Here is a 22049-nt window from a genome sequence, read left to right as displayed (position 1 = left end):
CACAGGGGTCAAACAATGGGAAAGACAAAGTGTGTGTGTGTGTGTGTGTGTGTGTGTGTGTGTGTGTGTGTGTGTGTGTGTGTGTGTGTGTGTGTGTGTGTGTGTGTGTGTGTGTGTGTGTGTGTGTGTGTGTGTGTGACTAACACTTTACACAGCATGAGCATCAGGTTACAACCGGCTTCTCCCCATTTATCTCTCTCTCTCCCTTTATCTCTTTTTTTATCTGCAGGCATACAAGGCCAACCTCACATGTAAACAACGGGCCCTTTACTGTAACACATCCACCCATTTACACACCCATGTGCACACTTCCCAACCTTTTCTCACAGCTGCCTCCCAGTCTGTTATCTGAGTAATGGGTGGACAACTTTACCGGGAACTCTCAGTGAAACAGGTGCCCACATTTACTGGTATTTCCATTTCCTGTTCGAAAATTGTTGTGAGAATATTACAAAGTTGTCACTCTGCTGTGATTCCACTCCCTGTGTTTGTTGTGACTGTTTTTTCTCTTAGTTGTGCTGCACAAACAGGAAGAAGAGGATCTCACACTGTTGTGTTGTTGGCTAAACTTTGGAAGGAAAAGAAATTACAGGGTTGGGCGTTTTTACAATGTTGTAGATAAACAGCTGATTTTGTCCTTGATGTCATGTGAGGACGTTGCCACATTTTTCAGCGTGTATAATTTGGTTGATTTGGATGTAAATGATTAATTTACATCTGATTTATCAGTTAGAAAATTAACATGCAACAGGGTTGATAATCAATTATTGGTCATTGTCACTTTTAAAGCAAAAATGTTAATTGAATTAATTTGAGTTTTAGACTGTTAGTGTGTTCTTTCTTTTCATTCTCATGTTTCTTGACCTCAACTCTCTTGTTTGAGCAGGGTGAGAAACTATCACCAGAAAATATATGACCATGATTCCTAAACATTAAACTGTGTTACTGTTACTTAAAGGTTGTTGTGTTTTGTATGTGGCTTGTAAAATAGTCGAAGTGGCTAATGATCTCTCAGTTTGGATGACTGTGGGATTTAAATTCCCTCTTCATTTGTTGTTTGTATTTATCCATTTAAAAAGAATGCGAACCTGGAACAATGCAAACACACCCCGGTAACCGTGACTCTATCTTTTATTATGTTGGATCCTTTCGAGCTCTCTGATGCGGCCACATTTGAACGATCCTTACCTCGCAGGGCCGTCTTGAGGTTGACTTTGGCCTGACGGTGGAGGTCTTCTACGCAGGGCGGCCTGCTGCCTGGTAGGAAGACGTTCTCCTGCTGGTGCCACGGAGCGGTGTAATGAACCGTCCACTTGCTCTCCTCATCCAGGTTAGACACCGCTGCAGAAATACAAAGATCAGGTTATAGATTTAAGTTGATTTTGATTTATATTTACAATTCGATTGACCCTAGTGGATCTCCTGGAGGATCTTTTAATATATAATTTCTCACAAACAGTTTTGTTGTCAAAGAGTAAAAAGCAAGATAAACCAGCCACAGTTTAAATATATAAGATTTTTTTTAGAAAAGAGGAGTTTTTTGATTCCCAAACCTTAGGAAAACAATAAATTACGCCTAGAAAATGTCGTTTACAAGCAGAACCGGCTACTGGAGGGATTTGTTGTTTGTATTTGGCGGTAAAAAGGAAGTGGAAGGAGATTGAGGTGCCTTTCATCTAGGCGTCAGTCTCCACACCAACAACATGACACTTATCTGAGACATCACACAGTCAGAGGGGGAGGAGGGGTGAAGAGTAAGTTGGAGTGAAACACAAACCAGAGGATATCCAGCTCAGATATTCAAACAGGCTACTAAAAAAGCTAACTTTTAAGCAAGCTTACTTGTACTAAGACAAACTGCTTCAGAGAAACAATAAGGCAACATAACAACACTGCACGCACCAGCACCTAATAGCACTAATTCAATGGGTTTAACATCCAGCTAGATCTCATTACCGTTTAAGTCTTTTGCTAAGATATCCAAATATCTATTTCTTCACAACAAAAAAATATACATCTTTGTTTTTTGTTGTTTTCTAGAGCAATTCTCAGTCAGACATTATCAAATAAATCGTAACAGGACATTATGGTATTTCCCCATGCAACTGTTGATTGCTTGTAATGCTGATGATCTTGGAATTAAAGCTTTTTCCCATGCTGCAATCGAAAGCCACTAAATACAAGTGTCAGCAAAACCACTGAGGTGTAAATAACAACAAACACACACAATTCCCCTATAGTATGGCTTACCAAGTGAGCGTAACCAATCAAAAGTTGGCGATTGTGGATGTAGAATTATCTCCATTTAGCCGGTTTGTCCCTGTCCTGACCATCACAACATGTCTGTCTGACTGGGACTGAGGGAGCCCATTTGAGGGAACCAGGAGGAAAGGGGGACGGGTCAGGAAAGGGGCTGAGAGTGTGTGGACCGTTTTTGTTTGAATGCTTTTTCACAGGTGCTAATGAGCTATAGTAGGATACATAGGGTGGGTGTTTGTGTGTGTGTCGGGGGAGGACAGAAGACCTCCGAGGTAGAAGTATAGGGCGGGGTGCCTATGACTGCAAATTGGTCGTTGGAGAAAGTGTGAGACAGTTTGAACTGCTTTGATAAACAGATACCGTCGGATAGGTTTCAACATTTAGCATCTTAAAAGCGTGTTCTATGCTTTTATTTTGAAGGGTAAAGTCAGTGTGCTGCTCATTGAAAAACGGTCAGCCAATAACTTCACCTTAGGAGAGGGGTCATTGTGTTTATTCATTTTCCTACTATCTCTGTTACGAAACCTCTCTTTTCTGCATTCACAAATCTCAACTTCCTTTTCCCAGCATTGCTACTATCTTCAAACCTAAACATTTGTTGCATGCTTAGTATTGTAACAGTAGAAATACAACAATCCTTGGTCCAACAGTGCTTGTTTGCTTTAGACTATAACAACCATATGAGTGAGTTGTAACAAATATGACGAGGCGTGCAGCAGAAATTACATTACATTACATTACAGTCATTTAGCAGACGCTTTTATCCAAAGCGACTTACAATCAGTAGTATATTAAATACAAGCAACAGGAAATAATGTGGACTATGAATGATCTGTGAATGCAGTCTCACTTGAATTAACCTCCTATAATCTGGCACTCTAACCATTTCCAACACTAGAACTTATTTTCAAATGTTTAAACCAAATGGGACAAAGGGAGAAGTCAGACAGTGACACTACATGTCTGAGGAGGTCAAAAAAAACTTCACACCCACAGTCATCTCACCATGAGGGTGTGTGATGGCTGCAGACTTGAATACCTGTGTTAGAGCATGTCTGGACTGGTCAGAACAAATCAATCAAACAAACACACGAGGCAAAAATATTTTGACCACAAGTCTGGACCAGAGAGTTGCATGAAAAACACACACAGTTACTTCAAAACCCACTTGCACACAGGAATGTAGAAGTTGAAATATAAAAGTTTAGAAAAGCAGGCTGAGATCCAGTTTTGGATCTCACAGTGCACAACACACCTATGAGCAAGGCAGTTAAGCCCCATCTGTGTGTGAAGAGGACATCCTTAAACTAGCTTACCTGGCTAAATAAGGGTCTTACATAATCCATTTCTTATGAAACCCATTTCTAATATTCTTGCTCTCCCTCACACAGTCAGCACAGGTAGCCCTCCCCCACCCTCCTATCTGACGATGGGGTTTGAATAGACCTCAGTAAGGCTATAGGCAGACCAAGGACATGGGGACTATGGACACAAAGCCAGCATTGTCCCCCTGCATCAGTCTCCACATCAGGCCTTTCAGTGCCACAATATGCCCTAGCCCCTTAGCACATACACACACACACACAGTCTCACACACTGGACTGTGGCGCGAACGTCTTTCAGAAGACTACTAATCCCTCTGTCCATTGACATCCCAGCTCTCCCTGCGTCTATTTAGGACGCAGACTGAGAGCAAACTGGGTACTGAAAAGTAATCCCTGCAAATGCATATGTATGCAGACACACACACCAGAGTTATTAGCTGTTATGATCAATAATCAGTGTTAATCCTGAACTGGGCACCAGCCAATAGAGTATTGACTGTTATGCATAACACAACTTTCTGTGTTTTGTAAGGGTCAGCTTGGTTCAGATACATTTTTGAGATACATAGTTCAGTCATTATAAGAGTTGCAAATGTGCGAAATCATCAAAGTTAATGAATTATTTAAGGGCGTAAACTCTTAATTAAATACATTTGCGTAAAGCACAAATTAAATTGCAATTCCAATTCTACCTCTTACAATGTCTAAAACGTTTGTGTAGTCCTAATGTGATAATAAAAGCTGAGGATATGAGCACTGCCCAGTTTGGAGCTCACTACCATCTGGACTGCAGTGGAGGACGGAGGAGCAAAGTGCAGGCATGTGCAAGATGTGCACGATTAGACGTGAGAAGTACAAAAATGCTGAGCTAATGATTAACCTCAGCCTTGACTGTAACGCACGCCATAAATACACCTGAGATTAGAGTGGGCACGAGCAGCTTGCCCTGCATCAACCAGGTCTTTGTTTAACATACTTACATGCTTATTACACAGCCAATTAATAAAAGAATAATAAAGCCTTGGAGCATAAACTAATCGTCCTAACCAGAATCTACTGTATATTCATGGTACACAGACCCAGTTTGGTTTCCTGTGATTTCCAGAACAGATTATCTGAAACATTTAGAGATAAATAAACATAAGAAAAACTTAATTGTTCCAAGAAGAAAGACAAAGGGCCAACTATTTACAATCTAGTAGCTGTGATTTCAAATGCTTCCAGCTGCCACCGTTACAAATGCTGTTGGGTCATTTAGTGCTAATAGTTGTCGGCTCTGTGAAGTCTTGGCCCAGTGGTTACCTGGTAACGGTGCAACAGAGGGTTGTCATCGGGCTTATCGGGGGCAGCAGTGAAGCAACATGCCCACAGGAAACTGTTAGTTTGTATTAAAAGGATATACAATTAATTAAAGCTGCCATGCGTCCACATTTGAAACAAAACAGCTTTAATCAAGACATTGAATGGCTTTTTTCAATGTGTTGAAACAAACAGAACAAATTCTAATGAATTGCTGCTATTTTGTTCTAGTTTTCATGTGAAGTCCAAAATTACTAATATGCCACATTAATGGTCAATATAGAGCAGAAGTAAACATTTCTTACCCTTCCTTTTGAAGTACTTAATCACAGATTTTAACGAGGTCCCGATAAACACCATTATTCCGGTTGAATGGGCACCTCTCTCTCTTTTTAAAGAAAAGGCACACAAAAAAAATCTAAATCCTGTGAAAAGATAGAGAGAAGGAGCGCTGGTGTCGGCTCACATTCTCACCACACAGCGGCTCGGCTACGAGTGTGTGTGAGCGTCTACTATGCTGACAATGAGCCTCTACCCCTATCTCTCTCTCTCTCTCTAAACACACACTGGGTCCACCACTCCCCCCATCACCACCACCGCCGCTCCCCCTCAGGCAGTCCAGTCCTCAGAGACGCACACACACACACACACACACACACACACACACACACACACACACACACACACACACACACACACACACACACACACACACACACACACACACACACACACACACACACACACACACACACACACACACACAGCGGGAGGGGTGTAGGACCGGCCCCTCTGTTCCTCTGTGCTTTGGTTACCAAGGAGTTCTGGCTGCCTCTCCCTTCATTTCTCATCATCAGTCGTTCTCTTGCGCCGTCTTTCTCTCTCTACACTCTCTTTCTTCTTTGCTCAGCGGGACTTAGGATATAGCTGAAAGTTAAACTTGCTTTATTAGAACCAACAGGCAAAACCGTGCTAGTTTGCTGTGGACATCAAGTCTTATTTCGGTCCATCGCTATGTCTTTCTTTCACGTTTTTAATTTCTGCTCTGCACAGCGTGTGTAATCAGAGCGCTGCCACTTTCACCGAGTCTGGGGAATATTTATGCATCTTATTAAACTATCAGTCACCTCTACAGGACAACCTTGTGCATCCTTGAAAAAAATAAAAACATGTTGAGCTTTTCAGAAGGTATTCTCAGAAGGATGCTGCTTCCACCTGCATGCAAAGTAATGCAACATCATTACATACAACACACTAGATCAGTGTTTTCAAAACTTCTTCCTGGGGCCAACTTTTAAAAAATGAAAAATTCAATCTCACAACATGCCTTTCTTTTAAATAAGTTGCTTAAACGTCCCTTACCATTTTTACTGCCATTTTCACATTACTTAATATTATCCTGAATAGGTAAACCTGACATATATAAGAAACTTACGTTTGATAAAACACAACTCTGTTTTATGTATGTTAAATTGAAATAATATACACAAGTTAAATTCTTTGAATGAGACCAAATAAATGCATTTGGGCCGCGTAAACCGGCTCCTGTTTATTTCCTCTCATCAGTAAAACAGACAGAATATATGATAGCCTTTCATTTTAGATTCAATGTTATAAATAGAATACAATTATCCTAACATACACACTTTCAGATTCCCACGTGTAGCTCAAAGGTCTACTGCAGATATAAATGTTAAAAGACTATCAGAGAGATTCTGCAAATGTATTTGGCGACTGATAAAATCATCTGTTACCCGGTGTTTGGGAATGACTGCACTAAAGCACTGAAATTTGATCTAATTTGATCTTAATTTGTACTACTTCATGATATTCAACACAAAAATCAACCGTGTTTTTAGCTATCCAAGCTGTCTATAACCAGAAAAAATATAGATTGTGCTCATATTCTCTGTATAAATCTCGTTTTTTTCTTCTCTCTGGATGTTTTTTCTATCAACTCCCCTTCCTCCGTCTGATCACTCCCAGCCTGCTGTGTGCGCACATGGCCACTGAATCTGTGCCACATGAATATAGATCACATACAATCCTCCCATTGTCCAATCTGCTCACAATCTATCACACACTCACACACTCCCAGCACCCACCCATTCAGATGCATGCAAACGCGCACATACACACACACACCCACACACCCATGATGGGCTGCCCCTCCTTCTGCGACCGTATTTCTTTTCAGCCCAAATTGTTGAAGAGGGGAGGGAGGGTGTGTGTGTGGATGGGAGGGAGGGAGCTGCAACAAGAGCTTGAATGGGACTGCAAATGATCCTTGAATTTGTGGGTAGAAAGGTTTCCCCCCTCCCTCCCTCCCTCCCCCCCCTCGACCTTGCTCATCTGAACCTTTTAGCCTGACTCTGAAGTGCCGTAGACAACAGTTTGGATTTTTGTGTGTATGCGTTTTTGTTCATGTTTAGTAACATTCATCGTTTCTGCATTGTCTACTGTACGCTGCTGAGTGTCTATTCACAGTATTTTACAGTTTCTCTTGAGATTGAGTTAGGAATTTCTAAACTCTCTATATGACATTTACAGAGACTACTCTCTGTAGTCTCTGTAAATGTCATATTCATCTTGAAAGTTCAACCTGCTTTTGACCTTTAATAAAATACAGCTGTAATGGTTTATAACATTTTCATCAAGATAATTATTTTCAGTCTATAAATATATCTGCTGGGGAAAAAAAAGTTTATCAAAAGTGGCTCTAGAGATCCAACATAGCTGGTTGAAGTGTGAAGTGTAATTGTATAGGACTTTCTGACCCTATTAAAAACCAATGTACAACCATCGGGCTGACTTGAAAGGGCCATAAGTCACCACCAAAACCTACTATAAAGTTACAATAATCCTACAATATTAACCATATATAGACTACAAATGGAATATCTTTATTTTTGTTACTTTTTGGGTGAGACAACATAAGTAATTAGCTTTGAGAAATTGTGAGGAGCATTTCTTTTTAGCCTTTTTGGACATTCTTTAGACTGCACACTTGTATATATAAAAAATGATTATACACCGACCAGTAATAAAAGCCCTATTTTAAACCCTAGTTATAGAAGCAATATTAACCCATTTAGATTTCGAGTAAACGCAGGCTTATCTAAGGTCACCATTTTAGTCTGAGAGGGTTTAAACAAAGTCTTCCTCCATGTGTAAAACTTGAGTCCCCATGTTTTGTCGGTAGTCTCTGTTTGGCTAGTGTCTCGTACTGTTTGGCACGCGTACGGTATTAGGATCATTGATGCAGACATGAGCCCAAGCAGCATCACTCATTAAAGAGCCTATTGTTCTCAGGACAGTATCAACACACACGCACACGCACGCACACACACACACACACACACACACACACACACACACACACACACACACGCACACACAGACATACACACACACAGCGAGACAGACAGGTCAACAGCTCTATCCATTGAAGGACGGCTCCAAATCTAGGCCACCTCTAGGATTAGGGCTATCCATCCATTCAGCCATACGTCCATACATCCTTCCGCACTTTCCCAGTGAGGAATGGAAGCCCCAAGACCAAACAATATCAATCTTTCATCTGTTCATACTCTAAGTATCACATGAAGGAAGCGTAAAGGACTCAGTGGATGAACCTTGGACTTCAGAGGAAAAGGCTTATTTAGCACAACAAACATCAGGGATTATTATGAACAAGATTAAAGAGAAATCCTACTGATAATCGCCCTATGGATATGCCATTAATACATCTTGATTATCTCAAAGGAGGCATAATTAATTTTTCTTTCCTTTTTTACCAACTACTTGTATTAGGAAAGATGTCTATGACTGTAACCACTGAGTACTGTCATTATCAATTAACCCTCCGATCTTTACTGGATAAATCAATAATACATTTGATCTAACCAACCAAAGAACAGGAGATATTTAGTAAAGACTACACTTTGCTTGAAAAATTACATAAATTAGCTCGGAAACATTCATAGAAATTCATACCATCAGCTGTGTGCATCTTATGATCTTTAATCCTTGCAAGATGCAACATCTCCTTGAGATAATTACAAATGGCTTAAATTGTGAGGTTTTCTACCCATTTATTCATTTAAATCGCAGATATTGATGATGACACTATTAATTCTTAGCAAGTCTTGTTGCACTGTAGGTTATTAAGACTCAAGGGTGAATGTGGCAGAGTGATAATGAAGGCGAGAGATGGATGAGGGGCTCCCACTGTTCCTCCTCCTTTCTTGGTACTTACACCTTATATGTATCTCCCCATAAACGTGGCTGAAGCAACCAAAGCTACTCTCTCGCATACACATCCTATTTTTTTCCCCTTCTTTTTAGCCCAGATTGCTGAATTTAACCCCAGCCTTAGCCTTAACTTTCATCCAATCCCCAAAACACACACACCTCCTTCAGGTATTCAATATCGTAGTTGATCAAACATTCGTTCAAATTCCCAAAGTGCCTGAACCTGTCACACGCACACGCACCTCCCCCCTTCTTTTGACAGGTCTCAGCTTTTATTTTCTAATTGGACTTAAGAAGGGAGAGCTAAGCTGACCCCCTCAACTCTACCTGATCCTCTAAAACCAAATCTCTCTCCCTCTCTTTCTTCTCTCCCCATCACCAGTTGCCTTTCTTCTTCTTTTTCTTCTCTCTTTCTTTTAGACATGAGGACTTTCATGACTGCTAATGTACTCTAGCATGTATTGATTTTACCCTCCCCCTTCCCCCCCTCTCTTTCTTTACTTGTGTTCTCTTGTTCAAGCTCCGACCTTGCACACCTTCCCATTAGTCGGAGGAAAAACCTGCCAGGTGGAGATAAGCAGGAAAATGTAATGTGTGGAAAACGGGGCCAAGTATCTGTTGCACATGTGAGCGCACATAAAAAATGTGCATCTGTATGCGAGCAACGTCGAACAACATAGCAGTGCTGTTACAGATTCACTAGAACTGAAAATGTAAATGGATGTAAACAGAGGCAGGGTTGTCAATGGAAGCTCACTGAGTGAACAAAAAGCACCTATCTTTTCTATAGCAATTGAAGGTGACATGCCTTTTAGCAAGGCACTACATTCCTGATAGAATCTGTGCAACATCTGTATTTAAATTCTAATTAATTTCCAATTAATCTAATACACATTTATCCCAAAATTATGACAAAGACCTGTCTAAGGTAACCCAAAAGAGGTTGCAAGACGGCTTATTTAGTCTAACAAACAGCCAAAAACATTTAGTTTATAACAATGTGAGAAAGAGAAAGGAAGCGGCTCTTCAAACTTGCAAACCTAGTAGCAACAAACGTGCTCAGACTTGGTTTGCGCGAATACAGTAAATGCATAAAAAAACATGAAAAATGTCTGAATAAAACATTTTATCATATGCCCCTTTCATGTCATACCATCTCTCTTTTTCTGTGAATGAAAATCTATAATTTATAGCATGTAGAGCAACATACACTCTCTCTAATCCTTCCCCCCATCCTTTCATCACTACATCTCTGTGAATGAAAGCGTAGCACCAATGGGTCAATGGGAACCCGATCGCTTTGGTCCTCTCGGAGCTATAGAGCAAGGCATGAATTATCTATCAGCACAGGGCGAGAGGGGAGAGAGGGGAGATAGTACGGCACGATGAAGGTTGAGGGGTTGACGCTCATCATACATGTTTAAATGCAGGATTTCATCTTCTGTCTTTGTGTTAATAAAAACAAAAAGGACTGCAAAAACAAATCTGTCATCATTAGAGAATTATTACATGAAAACAGTAATAGTAGTAAGATTACATTTTTGTGTTTTGATGATGTTGATAAAGTCTGAAGACGGGTTAAGAAAAGGTAAACATTGATAAGAGGGCAACAACTCTCTACAGCGCTCATAAAAAGGCAGTTAAGCTAAGTTTAAACGTCCAGCTCACTCCTGAATAAACACAACTTTCTCACAAACACACACACACACACACACACACACACGTACACGCACAGAAACCAAGTTGACAGAGAGGCTGTGCTGAGTAAACAAGGTGTGAAAGCAGTTTTTCTGGCACTGATGATTTTAGCATGAGGTAAAGTTCCCGAGCATCACACACACACACACACACACACACACACACACACACACACACACACACACACACACACACACACACACACACACACACACACACACACACACACACACACACACACACACACACACACACACACACACACACAAAGACGTTAAGTAGAATAAACTCCAGCAGTTGCTGAATGACCTTTTTCTGACACCAAACTCTTGCTGTCTCCCTCTCTCTCCCCCTTGTTGCACTTCTGTCTGTTCAGCAGACAGGAGTTACTGGGTAACGCCAATCCCCCCCCCACTACTCTTTTGGTGTTTCCGTCTGACCTACTCCATTGAAGCAGCTTGGATTCCATCACACACACTATTCATTCACACCAACCATCTCACCGTTATTATTAATGACAGTGTGCACATACACATGTTAAGACAGACATGTAACGACTTCCCTTCACATGCACACAAGCTCATCTACCAACAACTCACAGACAGCAAACCGCTCTATGTTCACCATCAGAAAGTCAAGGTCCCATCAGCAGTGCATTTGCATGATTACTTGCAGAATGCAGCATGGCGGGGGCTAATGAGCTCAGTCTGAAGAGGACAAATGTACTCCAGGTTACTGATTAGGCTAGCAACATAAAATTTGAGTGACATTTAGCATGGTGCTTCTCTTTATCGGCCACTTGAGTAAATACTAGAGTGTGTGATTTTAATCCAAAGTGTGCTGGTGTGTACATTTTACACCAAAGTGAAATATTGTACTAAACAGGAGAGATTTTAAGTTAATTCAAGTCTGTAATGAAAACCGCTGCGTTTTGTGAGTGCGTCTGTGTGCACTGGGTTATTCTTCTGGATGAAAGGCAGCGGGGCCTCCCTCGATAGGCTGCTCCTTCTTTGTGATCCATGAGAAAACCCTGCAAGTCAAAAGTGACACCCTGCAAACTACGCCCCGAGCATGCACACAACATCACCAACCCTAATCAGACTCTGTTCTTCGTGTTTGTTTTTCTGTTTCATAAGTATGTGCGTAGCCTCGCCTTGATGTGGTGACACATGTATACTTGTGTTATCTGTTCAAACACCGTGTAGCTGTTCTCACACAGCTTGACGTGTGTGAATGTGTATGAATCGGAGAAATGTCTTTTGAAGAGGGCAACACAATACTAATGGGGGGGAAAAGAAGTGGAGATGGTATCAAAAAGCAAAACTTTTCACAAAGGAAAGAGATGGGAAGCAACGTTTGCATCCACAAAACTGTTGAAAGATTCTTTGATGTGGTAGAAGGAGAGCCATTTTGCTGAGTAGCGATGCGAGGGAGGATAGAGGAGGCAGCGTTTAGTGGGACAAAAGAAACCAGAGAGGGGAGATAAAGGCAGCTGGGGGAGAAAAAGTCATGGGTGGAGGGCAGGGAAACAGATGAAGCGGAAAAAAGAGAGATAGATGGAGTGTGAATGCAAAACGGCCAAAAGTAAAGACTCACTAAAAACAGTTATTATACGCACAAACATACACAAAGACCCAGCAGGCTTGGCCGTCATGCCTAATTTTCCCTCCCCTGGCGTCTGACTCTACTGACCCTCTTTGAAATTCAAGCCAGGATAAAAGAGAAAGACACTCTGTTTGAGCAAGTGCGACTGCATTAGAGTCAAGTCTGTGCTGGAAAAACATTGTTGTGCATTATATTTTTGTGCATCAGCATTGCAGCGAAACAAGATCTGGCTTTGAAAAGCCTAGAAACAAAGACCAGGTCAACTAGTAGCGATAACAGCTCGAAGAAGCACAAACTGACAGTGAGGTGTGCAACCGTTAAATAAGTCCTTCCTATACATTTATTTAACAAGCAAACTTTTATAGCCAAATGTTAGCTTCTTCACAATAAAAGGCGGGTCGCTCTTAAAATGTACACGCCTGTTGAGCAGGGCGTTAAAACGTTGTTATTTTACGAGCAGGCTGATTTGTACGCTTTAGCTTTTGGTGCCTTCAGAGAGGGTGGCAGTTTTGTTGCTAACTTGAGGCTTTTTATGTTCCCGTCAGGGTGAATTTGTAGCCAACCATCCATTTCCCCCCGGCAACAGAGTTCAAAATCGAATGAAATCTAACCCCACCGGCCTGTGAGCCCCCCTGAAGTTGGTAGGACAATAAGATGAAACTGAAACAGGAAGGTTTCTAAGTTGGCGGGACAATAGTCAGTAAAGGGTTTTCCTGCTGTTTGGATGGGCTCAAGAATTTTGAATAAAGTTTTAGCAACTAAAAGACAACTATTGGATGGGTTGCCATGAAATTTGGTACAGATATCCACGGTGCACAAAGGATGTATCCTAATGAGTTTAATTATTCCCTGACCTTTGTGACCATGAGGTTAAATTTTGTAGTTTTTGAATGAAATGCAACTAGATGGATGGGCTTGACATTTTGCCGCAATCATCAGGTTAAATTTTGTATTTGTCCAGTACTTTGGTTCATAACCTGCACCACTGACATTCCCGTCAGCCTCAGCTGTACTTTTTGTGTAGTGCTTACCACATATTAGCATGCTAACACGCTAAATTAAGATTGTAAACAAAACCTGCATGTTTACTTCATCATTGTGTTCATGTCAGCTTTTAGTTCAAAGAAATGCTTTGCAGAAGTACAGCTTCACAGTGCTGTTGGCTGTAGACTGTTTATTTTATTTTTTACCAAACTATCTGACCTTTTTTTTTTTATTGAGTCTGGTCAGAAATCCATTCTCTTCATGAGTAACACTGCAATAATTTGATTGATTCTATCAGTACAGCATCATTTATTAATCCAACGGAGCTGTTCCTTTTCTAAATTCTGACTATGCATGTGTGTAGCACATGTATGACATGCTATCATAAAATAATTTCCTGGTGGAAAGCTCCATTCAGCCCCTGGTAGTGTAACATAAAGACGGACCCCTGGCAGCCCAGACTACATTAGGAGCCATTACCATCCAGCCTCACTGTCTCCACTCATATTGACTCCTGGCCCTTCTCACTCTCCAGAGGACCCGCCACATCAATAACCACAAGGTCTGAGTGTTTGTGTGTCTCACTGGCTTACAGCAGGCTGACATCATTGTTCATGTTATTGTATGTATGCATGTGTGCCTGCAGCTGGTTCACACAATCTACTGCATTTAGACAATAGACCTACTCACACATATTCCAATCTAGTACTTAAAGGGTACTACATTACAATCATTGCATCCCATTAAGAATTATCCTTTTTTGTTGCCTTTGTTTATGCTGTTGACACACACACACACACACACATGGTCTTGCACATATAGGTTATAAGGCAATACATGTGCCTATAGTCAACATGCATACAAGCATGTAACCATAACCAATAATATGAACGTGCACACCATTCCACGTAGGGATGCCTGCACACACAGCACTATGTTGGCTGCCACGCTTGTTTCCTGACCTACATTTCAACACCAGGGCTGTCTGCTCTTCTCTCCTAAGGGCCTGTGTGTGTGTGTGTGTGTGTGTGTGTGTGTGTGTGTGTGTGTGTGTGTGTGTGTGTGTGTGTGTGTGTGTGTGTGTGTGTGTGTGGTGTGTGCGCATCCATCATTAATCCAATTTCATAATTAGCTTCACACACAAATTGCCATAAATCCGGCACAAAAACACAGATGTGATACCCTGTGGAGTGTCACGCTTTTAGTTGTCCCCTGTATTCCCTTTTTAGTAAGTGTGTGTGTGTGTGTGTGTGTGTGTGTGTGTGTGTTTCTGCAACACCAAACTTTCAAGCCCCACACATAAACCCCACATCTGGCTTGATTAAAAGTGTGATGTGAATAATGTCCAAGCTGTGATAATGACAGGAATCAATATGTAGCAGCTGGACTATGACTTCATTCACTTTAACTATATGAGTCATTGGTATCACTATTTCACTGCACACTTTACTCTGAAGGCATTTAGCCGACACTCCAATCAAGAGTGATTTACCGAGACAGCAGTGTGCGTTTAATTTCCAATCACCTGCAAAACACAGAATGCGTGACAAAAAAAAACAGAAAGCAGAGGTAATAAATATTCCCCATTACTGCTGTACACACAAGCTTATTTATACCATGATACCATGACCCTCGTGCTCAGCTCTTGCTGCTGAAGAGAGGCTCTTGTCTGATTTAGACACAGAGGCACAGACGGACTGAGCTAATTTAGGTTAAGTGCCTCCAGTAGCTCAAGGGCACAAAGCAACAAGCCACCTGGGGCTAGCCTGCATCACTGAGGAGGGAAGCCGAATGTGTGTGTGTGTGTGTGTGTGTGTGTGTGTGTGTGTGTGTGTGTGTGTGTGTGTGTGTGTGTGTGTGTGTGTGTGTGTGTGTGTGTGTGTGTGTGTGTGTGTGTGTGTGTGATACAGGGTTACCAATGGGATGTGGGTTAAAGCCATATCAACTACAATGTGTGTATGTGCGGTTTTTTTACAGTTCCTCCACCACTGGAGCAAAAATTGACACCATGCTGTTTGACCCACTTCCCACAATGCACCTCACTTCTCATCAGCAACAACAGTAGGTCATTTGGGGAGGGGAAGCGACGGGGTTGCAACAACAAAACATCCAATCAACAATCAGCAATACAACCAAATTTACCAATGAGCACGAATCTAGGAAGTGAGCAGGACGCTCAGCCTGGAGGCGGTGCTACAAACGGAAGGTTAGATGTTAAGTCGGATGCGGATTCTGGTGGCTGGCATCGATTACTTTTGGTAACCAATACATTTACACCGCATGACTGGATCTGGCTCTGTTCACCAGGCCCATAACATCGATCCAATTTCTATCTCTTCTCTGTTAGTTTGGTGATTAGAGGATGTTCTGCACATTCCACATTGCTTTCACAAGGCATGGACGCTAAGTATGAAAATAAACTCCTGATTTATGCCACAGTATAGCTCTGCGACTCGTGAGTGGTCATATTTTTTCAGGTTTTCTAATACCACCACTAATAACACTACATTTGTTGTGTGATTTGTTGTGCTGATTACAAACGGCAGAACTGTCCAATGTGCTCTTTTTATGAATAAAACTTCCTGAAAAGAAAGCCTTATGTGGTAATGGGGGATCAAACGATTATACAAATAATTCAAATTCACAATCATGCACCTACTCATGAACCATCCTTATTTATCAAGTAAAAATCAACCAATTTGAAACAAGTTTGTGCAGTTAAAAGGGTTTGATGAATGCAGCTTGTAACACAAGCAAGCCTCTTTGATAATCGTTTAAAACCTTTAAAAAACCCATAAAGCCAAATGTAATATAATATACAGCAGCACTAGCCTTCCTGCTAAACAATGCCACTGCATCATAAATTATGGATGCTATTGGCAAGAAGAAGAAGATCAATCATCATCATCAACATCATCATCATCATCATGTGATACTCTATTGATACTCAGTTACGGCTGAGGGAGATGAGAGGTCATGGACAACTACAGGACACATTTGCTGTAGCTGTGGTGCTCAAACAGACTAAAACTTTTCTATTTATGTGTTTAATCATTATCACTGCTACATATAATGTAGCAGTGATAACAAATAATAAATGCTGCAGTAATGCAACCCTGACAAAGTTATTGGAATGAGTGTGTTTTAATTCCAGGGTAAAGACTGAGAGGGTTAAATATGTCTAAGGACAGGCTTAGTGCTCATTAGATGAGGTGGATCAGTATCATCTGTAAAACACACACATGCACCGGCACGCACACACTGACAGGCTGTGATTGGCGGTTTCATCTGACTTATCAAACAGACTCGGGGATGCACACAGGTGTGTGTAGATGTGTGTGTGTGTGCGCGCACATGCATGTGCTAAGCCTGGGTTCCTCCATTGATAATCCTATGTTGAGACCTCGTCTGGGAAACAAGCAGGATCCCAAATCCACTTAACCCCTCCCTCCCTTCCCTCTCTCCTCCTCCCCTTTCCTTATTTATAATCGACCCCTTCTCCTCCCTCCCTCCGTGCCCATCTCTCCGGCCCTCCCCCCTTCTGTCCCATCTGAGCAATAATGGAGAGATGGAGAGAGTGGACCTCTATTGGATGAAATGAGTGCGACCTCCTAATGGGTCCTGGGGGAAACGAGACTAGCTCCCTGATCAAATACTCCCAAAATTTAAGAGCGCCATTATTCCAAATTAAATTCTATGTGACATCCCATATGTCTCTTTTTGGGTGTGGATAAATGGGCGCGTTCCATCTAATGGGCAATTAATCCAACTGTAATTTGGTAATCACCGTAATCCAATGAATTAAGTTTCACACAATGTTTTATATGTGTGGGATCGAAAGTAATTTCTATATTGGTTAAAATTGATGATTCACAGGTAATCAACTTTGAACCTAAGGACTGGAAGCACCACAGTCTCATCCAATGAATCTGCTTGTCTGTACTACACCGCCACCTTGTGGTAATGATTAGCAACATCTGACAAATGTAATTGGTTTCCAAATATCATCCTAAATAGTTATCTTAGGTTAACAACAGTCTAGGAATGAAGTTTCTGCTATAAACAAACAGAATTTGAGTCCAGCGGTCACCAACCAGTCCCCTGTGGTTTCACAAGCAAAGAAAATGGCGGTAGTTTCTCTGTCTGTACATTTTTCCTTCTTTTTTGTCTTTAAACTTATACATCTACACATGTGAAGTGGAAAACCCTTGAAGGAGAGACGTTGCTATGGTGAGAACAACTCATTAACGAGACAGATTTAGAGAGGCTCCTAAAATCACTTTCTCTCTCTCTCTCCTTTTATATTCGGCCTCTATGGGGGTACATGAGCTTTTCAGGGTCTTGGCTTTGCTTTCTGAGGCTTAATGGAGCCTCCAGCTGATTGGGACATAAAGGGGCCTGTGGCTGAGGAGAAGGCAGGAAGAGGGAGACTGGTGCTTGGGCACATGGTGGAGGAGAGAGGGGGTCTGTGGTGGATGTGAGCTAGAGGAGGAAAAAAAGTGTCCTGAACAGAGAAATCAGAATATTCTTTTGTTGTAAATTATTTGTATATTATTATTATTATGTATATAATCAGTTGAATTTTGTCTGTTTTACTTACATGGTGGATTACCTATTAATTTCCTAGTTCTGTCCTACATGACATCAGTTCATTTTAAGCAGTGCACTGCAGTGTAAGCTTTGACGAGACAAAACAATAGAAGAACTTCAGATATCTCTATATTTCTTTGAAATGATTAAAAAAAAGAAACAATATTGTAAACGGTGCATTAAAAAAAAGTAAATACATATGTTGTTTTTTGATGATTAGATTAATTGCTTAATTGTTTAGTGTGAAAAATCTTAGAAAATTGTGAAAAGAATCTATATTTCCCAGAGCCAAAAGTGATTCCCACTACTTTACGGTACATTACTTGTACCCAAATAAATGAAAGCTACCTTTTCTTTCTGAGGTTTGTGTGATTTTCCTTTGATTGAAGGAGATTGTGCACTTTGTGGGAACTGCACAGTAGGAGGAATGTAACCATGCGTGCAGTTGGAGAGCAGACTGGTCAGTAGGGCAAACAAGGCCAGGAGCCTCAGAGAGCCAGACTCGAAGCAGCATGAGGTGGAAAAAAGCGCTCATTAAAGAAATGAGCTGTGACTGAGGGAGACGTAGCCGTGGAGCGCTTAAACACACTTATCCTGCACTATGGCACAATTAGATTTTTTCAATTACCAACAACACGACCACTGCTGAACAGACTGAGGCTAAAGAAGAGAGCAAAAGCTGCTGAAGTAAACACACGGCAGATTAAGTCTTAAAATCGCCTTTGTTTTTAAAGTGTGATGGCATCTTGAGAGTGTTAAGACAAACTCTTACATTCATTATGTAATTGTTTTTCCAGTGCAGATGGGTTTTAGCTTATCGTGACTGACATGAGATTTCTGCCAGTGTGCATTACAACATGGACTTTATATTGCTAATGAGGCAGACAGATGTTAGTCACTTGACTGCATACATATGTCTGATAAAATACAAGAAATGCACACACGCAAACCAAAGTATTTCTCCCTATCACTCATAAATATAGTCACCAGATTAACAGATTGTCTTCAACCCGAGAGTTGACACTCTACCTTTACAGTTATACACACAAACAACAAGAAACTAGAGAGAGGAGAAGAGAGAAGAGGGAGAGCAATCTTCTAGTCATGTTTCTGAATCTGGGTGCCATGTGGTGCAGTACATTGACCCAACCTCCAGGAGGCTCCCTGTGTAAACATGGAGCAGGCAGCAGGGACAGAATAACACACTGAACACACTACAGTAAATGTAAATTCATTTAGTGAGGGAAGATAGGGAGGAACTATAATTAGAAACTAAATGAAAATCTACCCTGAAAGAAAACAGAAACACAATGAACCTTTTTCATTATTAAATCTTTTATATTATCAATTAAACCAACCAATGCTCTGCTGTTTGAAAGCTGTATGCCACTTGACACATTTGGCCATTCCAGTGATTATCTGTCCTGATGTGATAATTAAGCCGTTAAGTAAAAGTCAATTGTTCACATATGGGGCCCTAAGAGTCTGTTTCACCTGATCCCTCCTGACATAAACGCTGCTCACCCTGACTCACTCTCTTCCTCCATCGCTTCCAGTCTCCCAAATGGAAAAAAAACAAACAAACAGCTGAGCACAGATACACACGATTAATCTGACCAGATAATCTTATTACAACAATTTGACAAGCACATGCACACCCAACGACAAAACTGATGTCCGGAAAAATCCATATGCACTTTATCTTAACACTTGTGGGATTAAAGAAATAAAATCATAACAAGTTACACAAAATTAAATTCTGAAAATATTTACTTTACACAAATTGCTTCTAGCTAGATGTCATCAACAAAAGGTAACTTTTCTAAATCTGTGATGTGCTTCACTTTTCAAGCAGAATAACAGAGGAAGAAACTGTGTTGCTAATACAGTTGAAATATATAGCTGATCGACAGAAAATGTATCTGTCTCTATTTTGTTGATCATTTTTCAGACAAACATGCTTCTAAATTGTAAGGATTTTCTGCGAGTTGCAGACAAGCAAAAGAAGAGAGCCACCAATACCAAAACCCACAGAGTCAATGGAGAAAGTGATGCATTTGAAGCACAAAAGATAAATGACAAAACTCAATTACCTCTCGATATTTGTCAGTGATGACTCCGTTAGCCGTCGGTCGCACATGATGGAGGAGCACCTGTTTAGCCAATCACTAAGCAGCCATTACCAATTAGGCCTTTAACAAGCTGAGAGGTCTCCATCTGTTAGACACACAGCTAGCTATTACCCCCTGATCACACTACACCTCCTTTATCTCCTAACCAAATCAATGTCTAAAAACGTGCTTTGGACTGCTTGCTGCTAGAAAAAAACAGCAGACATGCATCATTCACACAGAATGCCTCTATGAGAGAAAGAAAGATGGAGACTGATAAATTGTGTCAGACAGTTGCTTTGAAGCAAACCAGAGCCTTAACCCATTTTACAGTTGAACGATTCAAGCAACCCCTGACCCCCTATTCCCAAAAGTATGTTTGTGTGTGTGTGTGTGTGTGTGTGTGTGTGTGTGTGTGTGTGTGTGTGTGTGTGTGTGTGTGTGTGTGTGTGTGTGTGTGTGTGTGTGAAATCCCCCTCTTTTCTTCATCTCATTAAGCTGTGTGTCATGCTCTCTTCTCCATTGTTCTGCCACCTCCAACCTGCTATTGAGGAGGTTTTCATGCACATTCAGGACTAAGTGTGTACTTGTCTTTACTCATCTATGTCTGAGTGTGTATGAGTGTAGTAAGCCTTGAAACTAACAAGTCTCATTGTGTTGTTATGAAAAGGTGTTTTACCTCAAAAACCCCAAAAAGGAAAGACTCCGCTTTGCCTGGATGGTTTTCTGCACAGTGTGAGCAAATACATGTCTTATAAGGTTTTTTTCACAGTCAGTCAGCGAGGATAGTTAACTGGCTATGCTGTCAACTCAAATCAGAGTTTATGGCACAAGAACAACTTTACTGAACATTCTACCTTTAAAAACTGCATTTATTTTTAATGCTGGGCATCTTTAATGAAGTTGTACCTGCAACATTGTCAATTACGGAGCCACCCTCAAACGACTGCCCAGGTTTTTATCACGTTGAAAAGATGGGAAATGTGGATTTTGGTGTGAATGAAACCCTGAAGGAGAGACAATGACAAAGAGCTGAGGCCCAGATCAAACCCCTCCTGGTTCACACCGCCACAATTATATTACCCTAACTGATTTTCAGCAGCACTTCCCCACGTAAATGCTGGCCGCATTTCATTTGGCCTCATCTAGTTACTCTACAAGCCCTGCCTCCCTCAGGTGCTCTTCCCTTGGGAGCTGTTGGCACTGATTGGTCGATAGCTGAACCTGCCTCCCCATCGAGGGATTATGGGGGGATTCGGTGGAACACCTGCTCCACCACTAAACTGATGCAGAGTAGAAGGAGGATCAGGGGAGAGAAGCTGGTGGAAAGAAAATGTGTTGCCTTTTCCAATCTGCTGTAAGAAAATAAAGATGTATATAAAGAATTGGGGTCAGGTGGGAAACAGGGAGATAAGAGTGGGAAAAACTGGGGCTGCACCATTAACTGAAATGTAAGCAAAAGTGCTATATGGCCAACTGCAATTTAGCAGCAGGTAAAGTGTGTCAACATACCATTTTAAATAAATATTGTCCTGCTGCAGAGATGCACACAAAGGATGTATTAGCAAAGCTCCACTTTGAGCGTGTTTGTGTGTATGAGGGTCGTCTGTTCAGCGAAGCATGAATACAGAGTGACTGGGTGGTGGATTCAACCTACAGAGCGCAGACAATACTGGACCCATGGCAGCGACATCTTGAGCTGCCACGGCATATTAGCCAAAGCAGGCGTGAGGACGGGATGTATGTCAGCAACAACAGGGCTAGACGCAAAGGATGGTTTTAGATGATTAAACATGAAGAAAGACTTTTAAAAAGTTGTTATTAGACTGGATTGTATAGTCACAGACTTAATATGGTTTTGTACTAAACCATAAAACATGTTATAGAAGTTTAATTATCTCCAATTTTGCTTTTTCATAAGTAA

The 22049-nt window shown here is 41.2% G+C and overlaps 1 protein-coding gene across 1 annotated transcript in view; it reads right to left on the bottom strand.

Annotated features, from left to right (window-relative positions):
* The window catches only part of LOC129107096 (NHS-like protein 1), a 105143-nt gene that overhangs the window by 20301 nt on the left and 62793 nt on the right, over nucleotides 1-22049 (bottom strand). Inside the window, 1 exon segment of the mRNA XM_054618469.1 lies at nucleotides 1189-1341. Within this exon segment, the coding sequence (XP_054474444.1) occupies nucleotides 1189-1341 (153 nt within the window).

Source organism: Anoplopoma fimbria, chromosome 18, assembly GCF_027596085.1.
Source record: "Anoplopoma fimbria isolate UVic2021 breed Golden Eagle Sablefish chromosome 18, Afim_UVic_2022, whole genome shotgun sequence".
Taxonomy (NCBI): domain Eukaryota; kingdom Metazoa; phylum Chordata; class Actinopteri; order Perciformes; family Anoplopomatidae; genus Anoplopoma; species Anoplopoma fimbria.
This window is presented reverse-complemented; position numbering and strand designations above follow the sequence as displayed.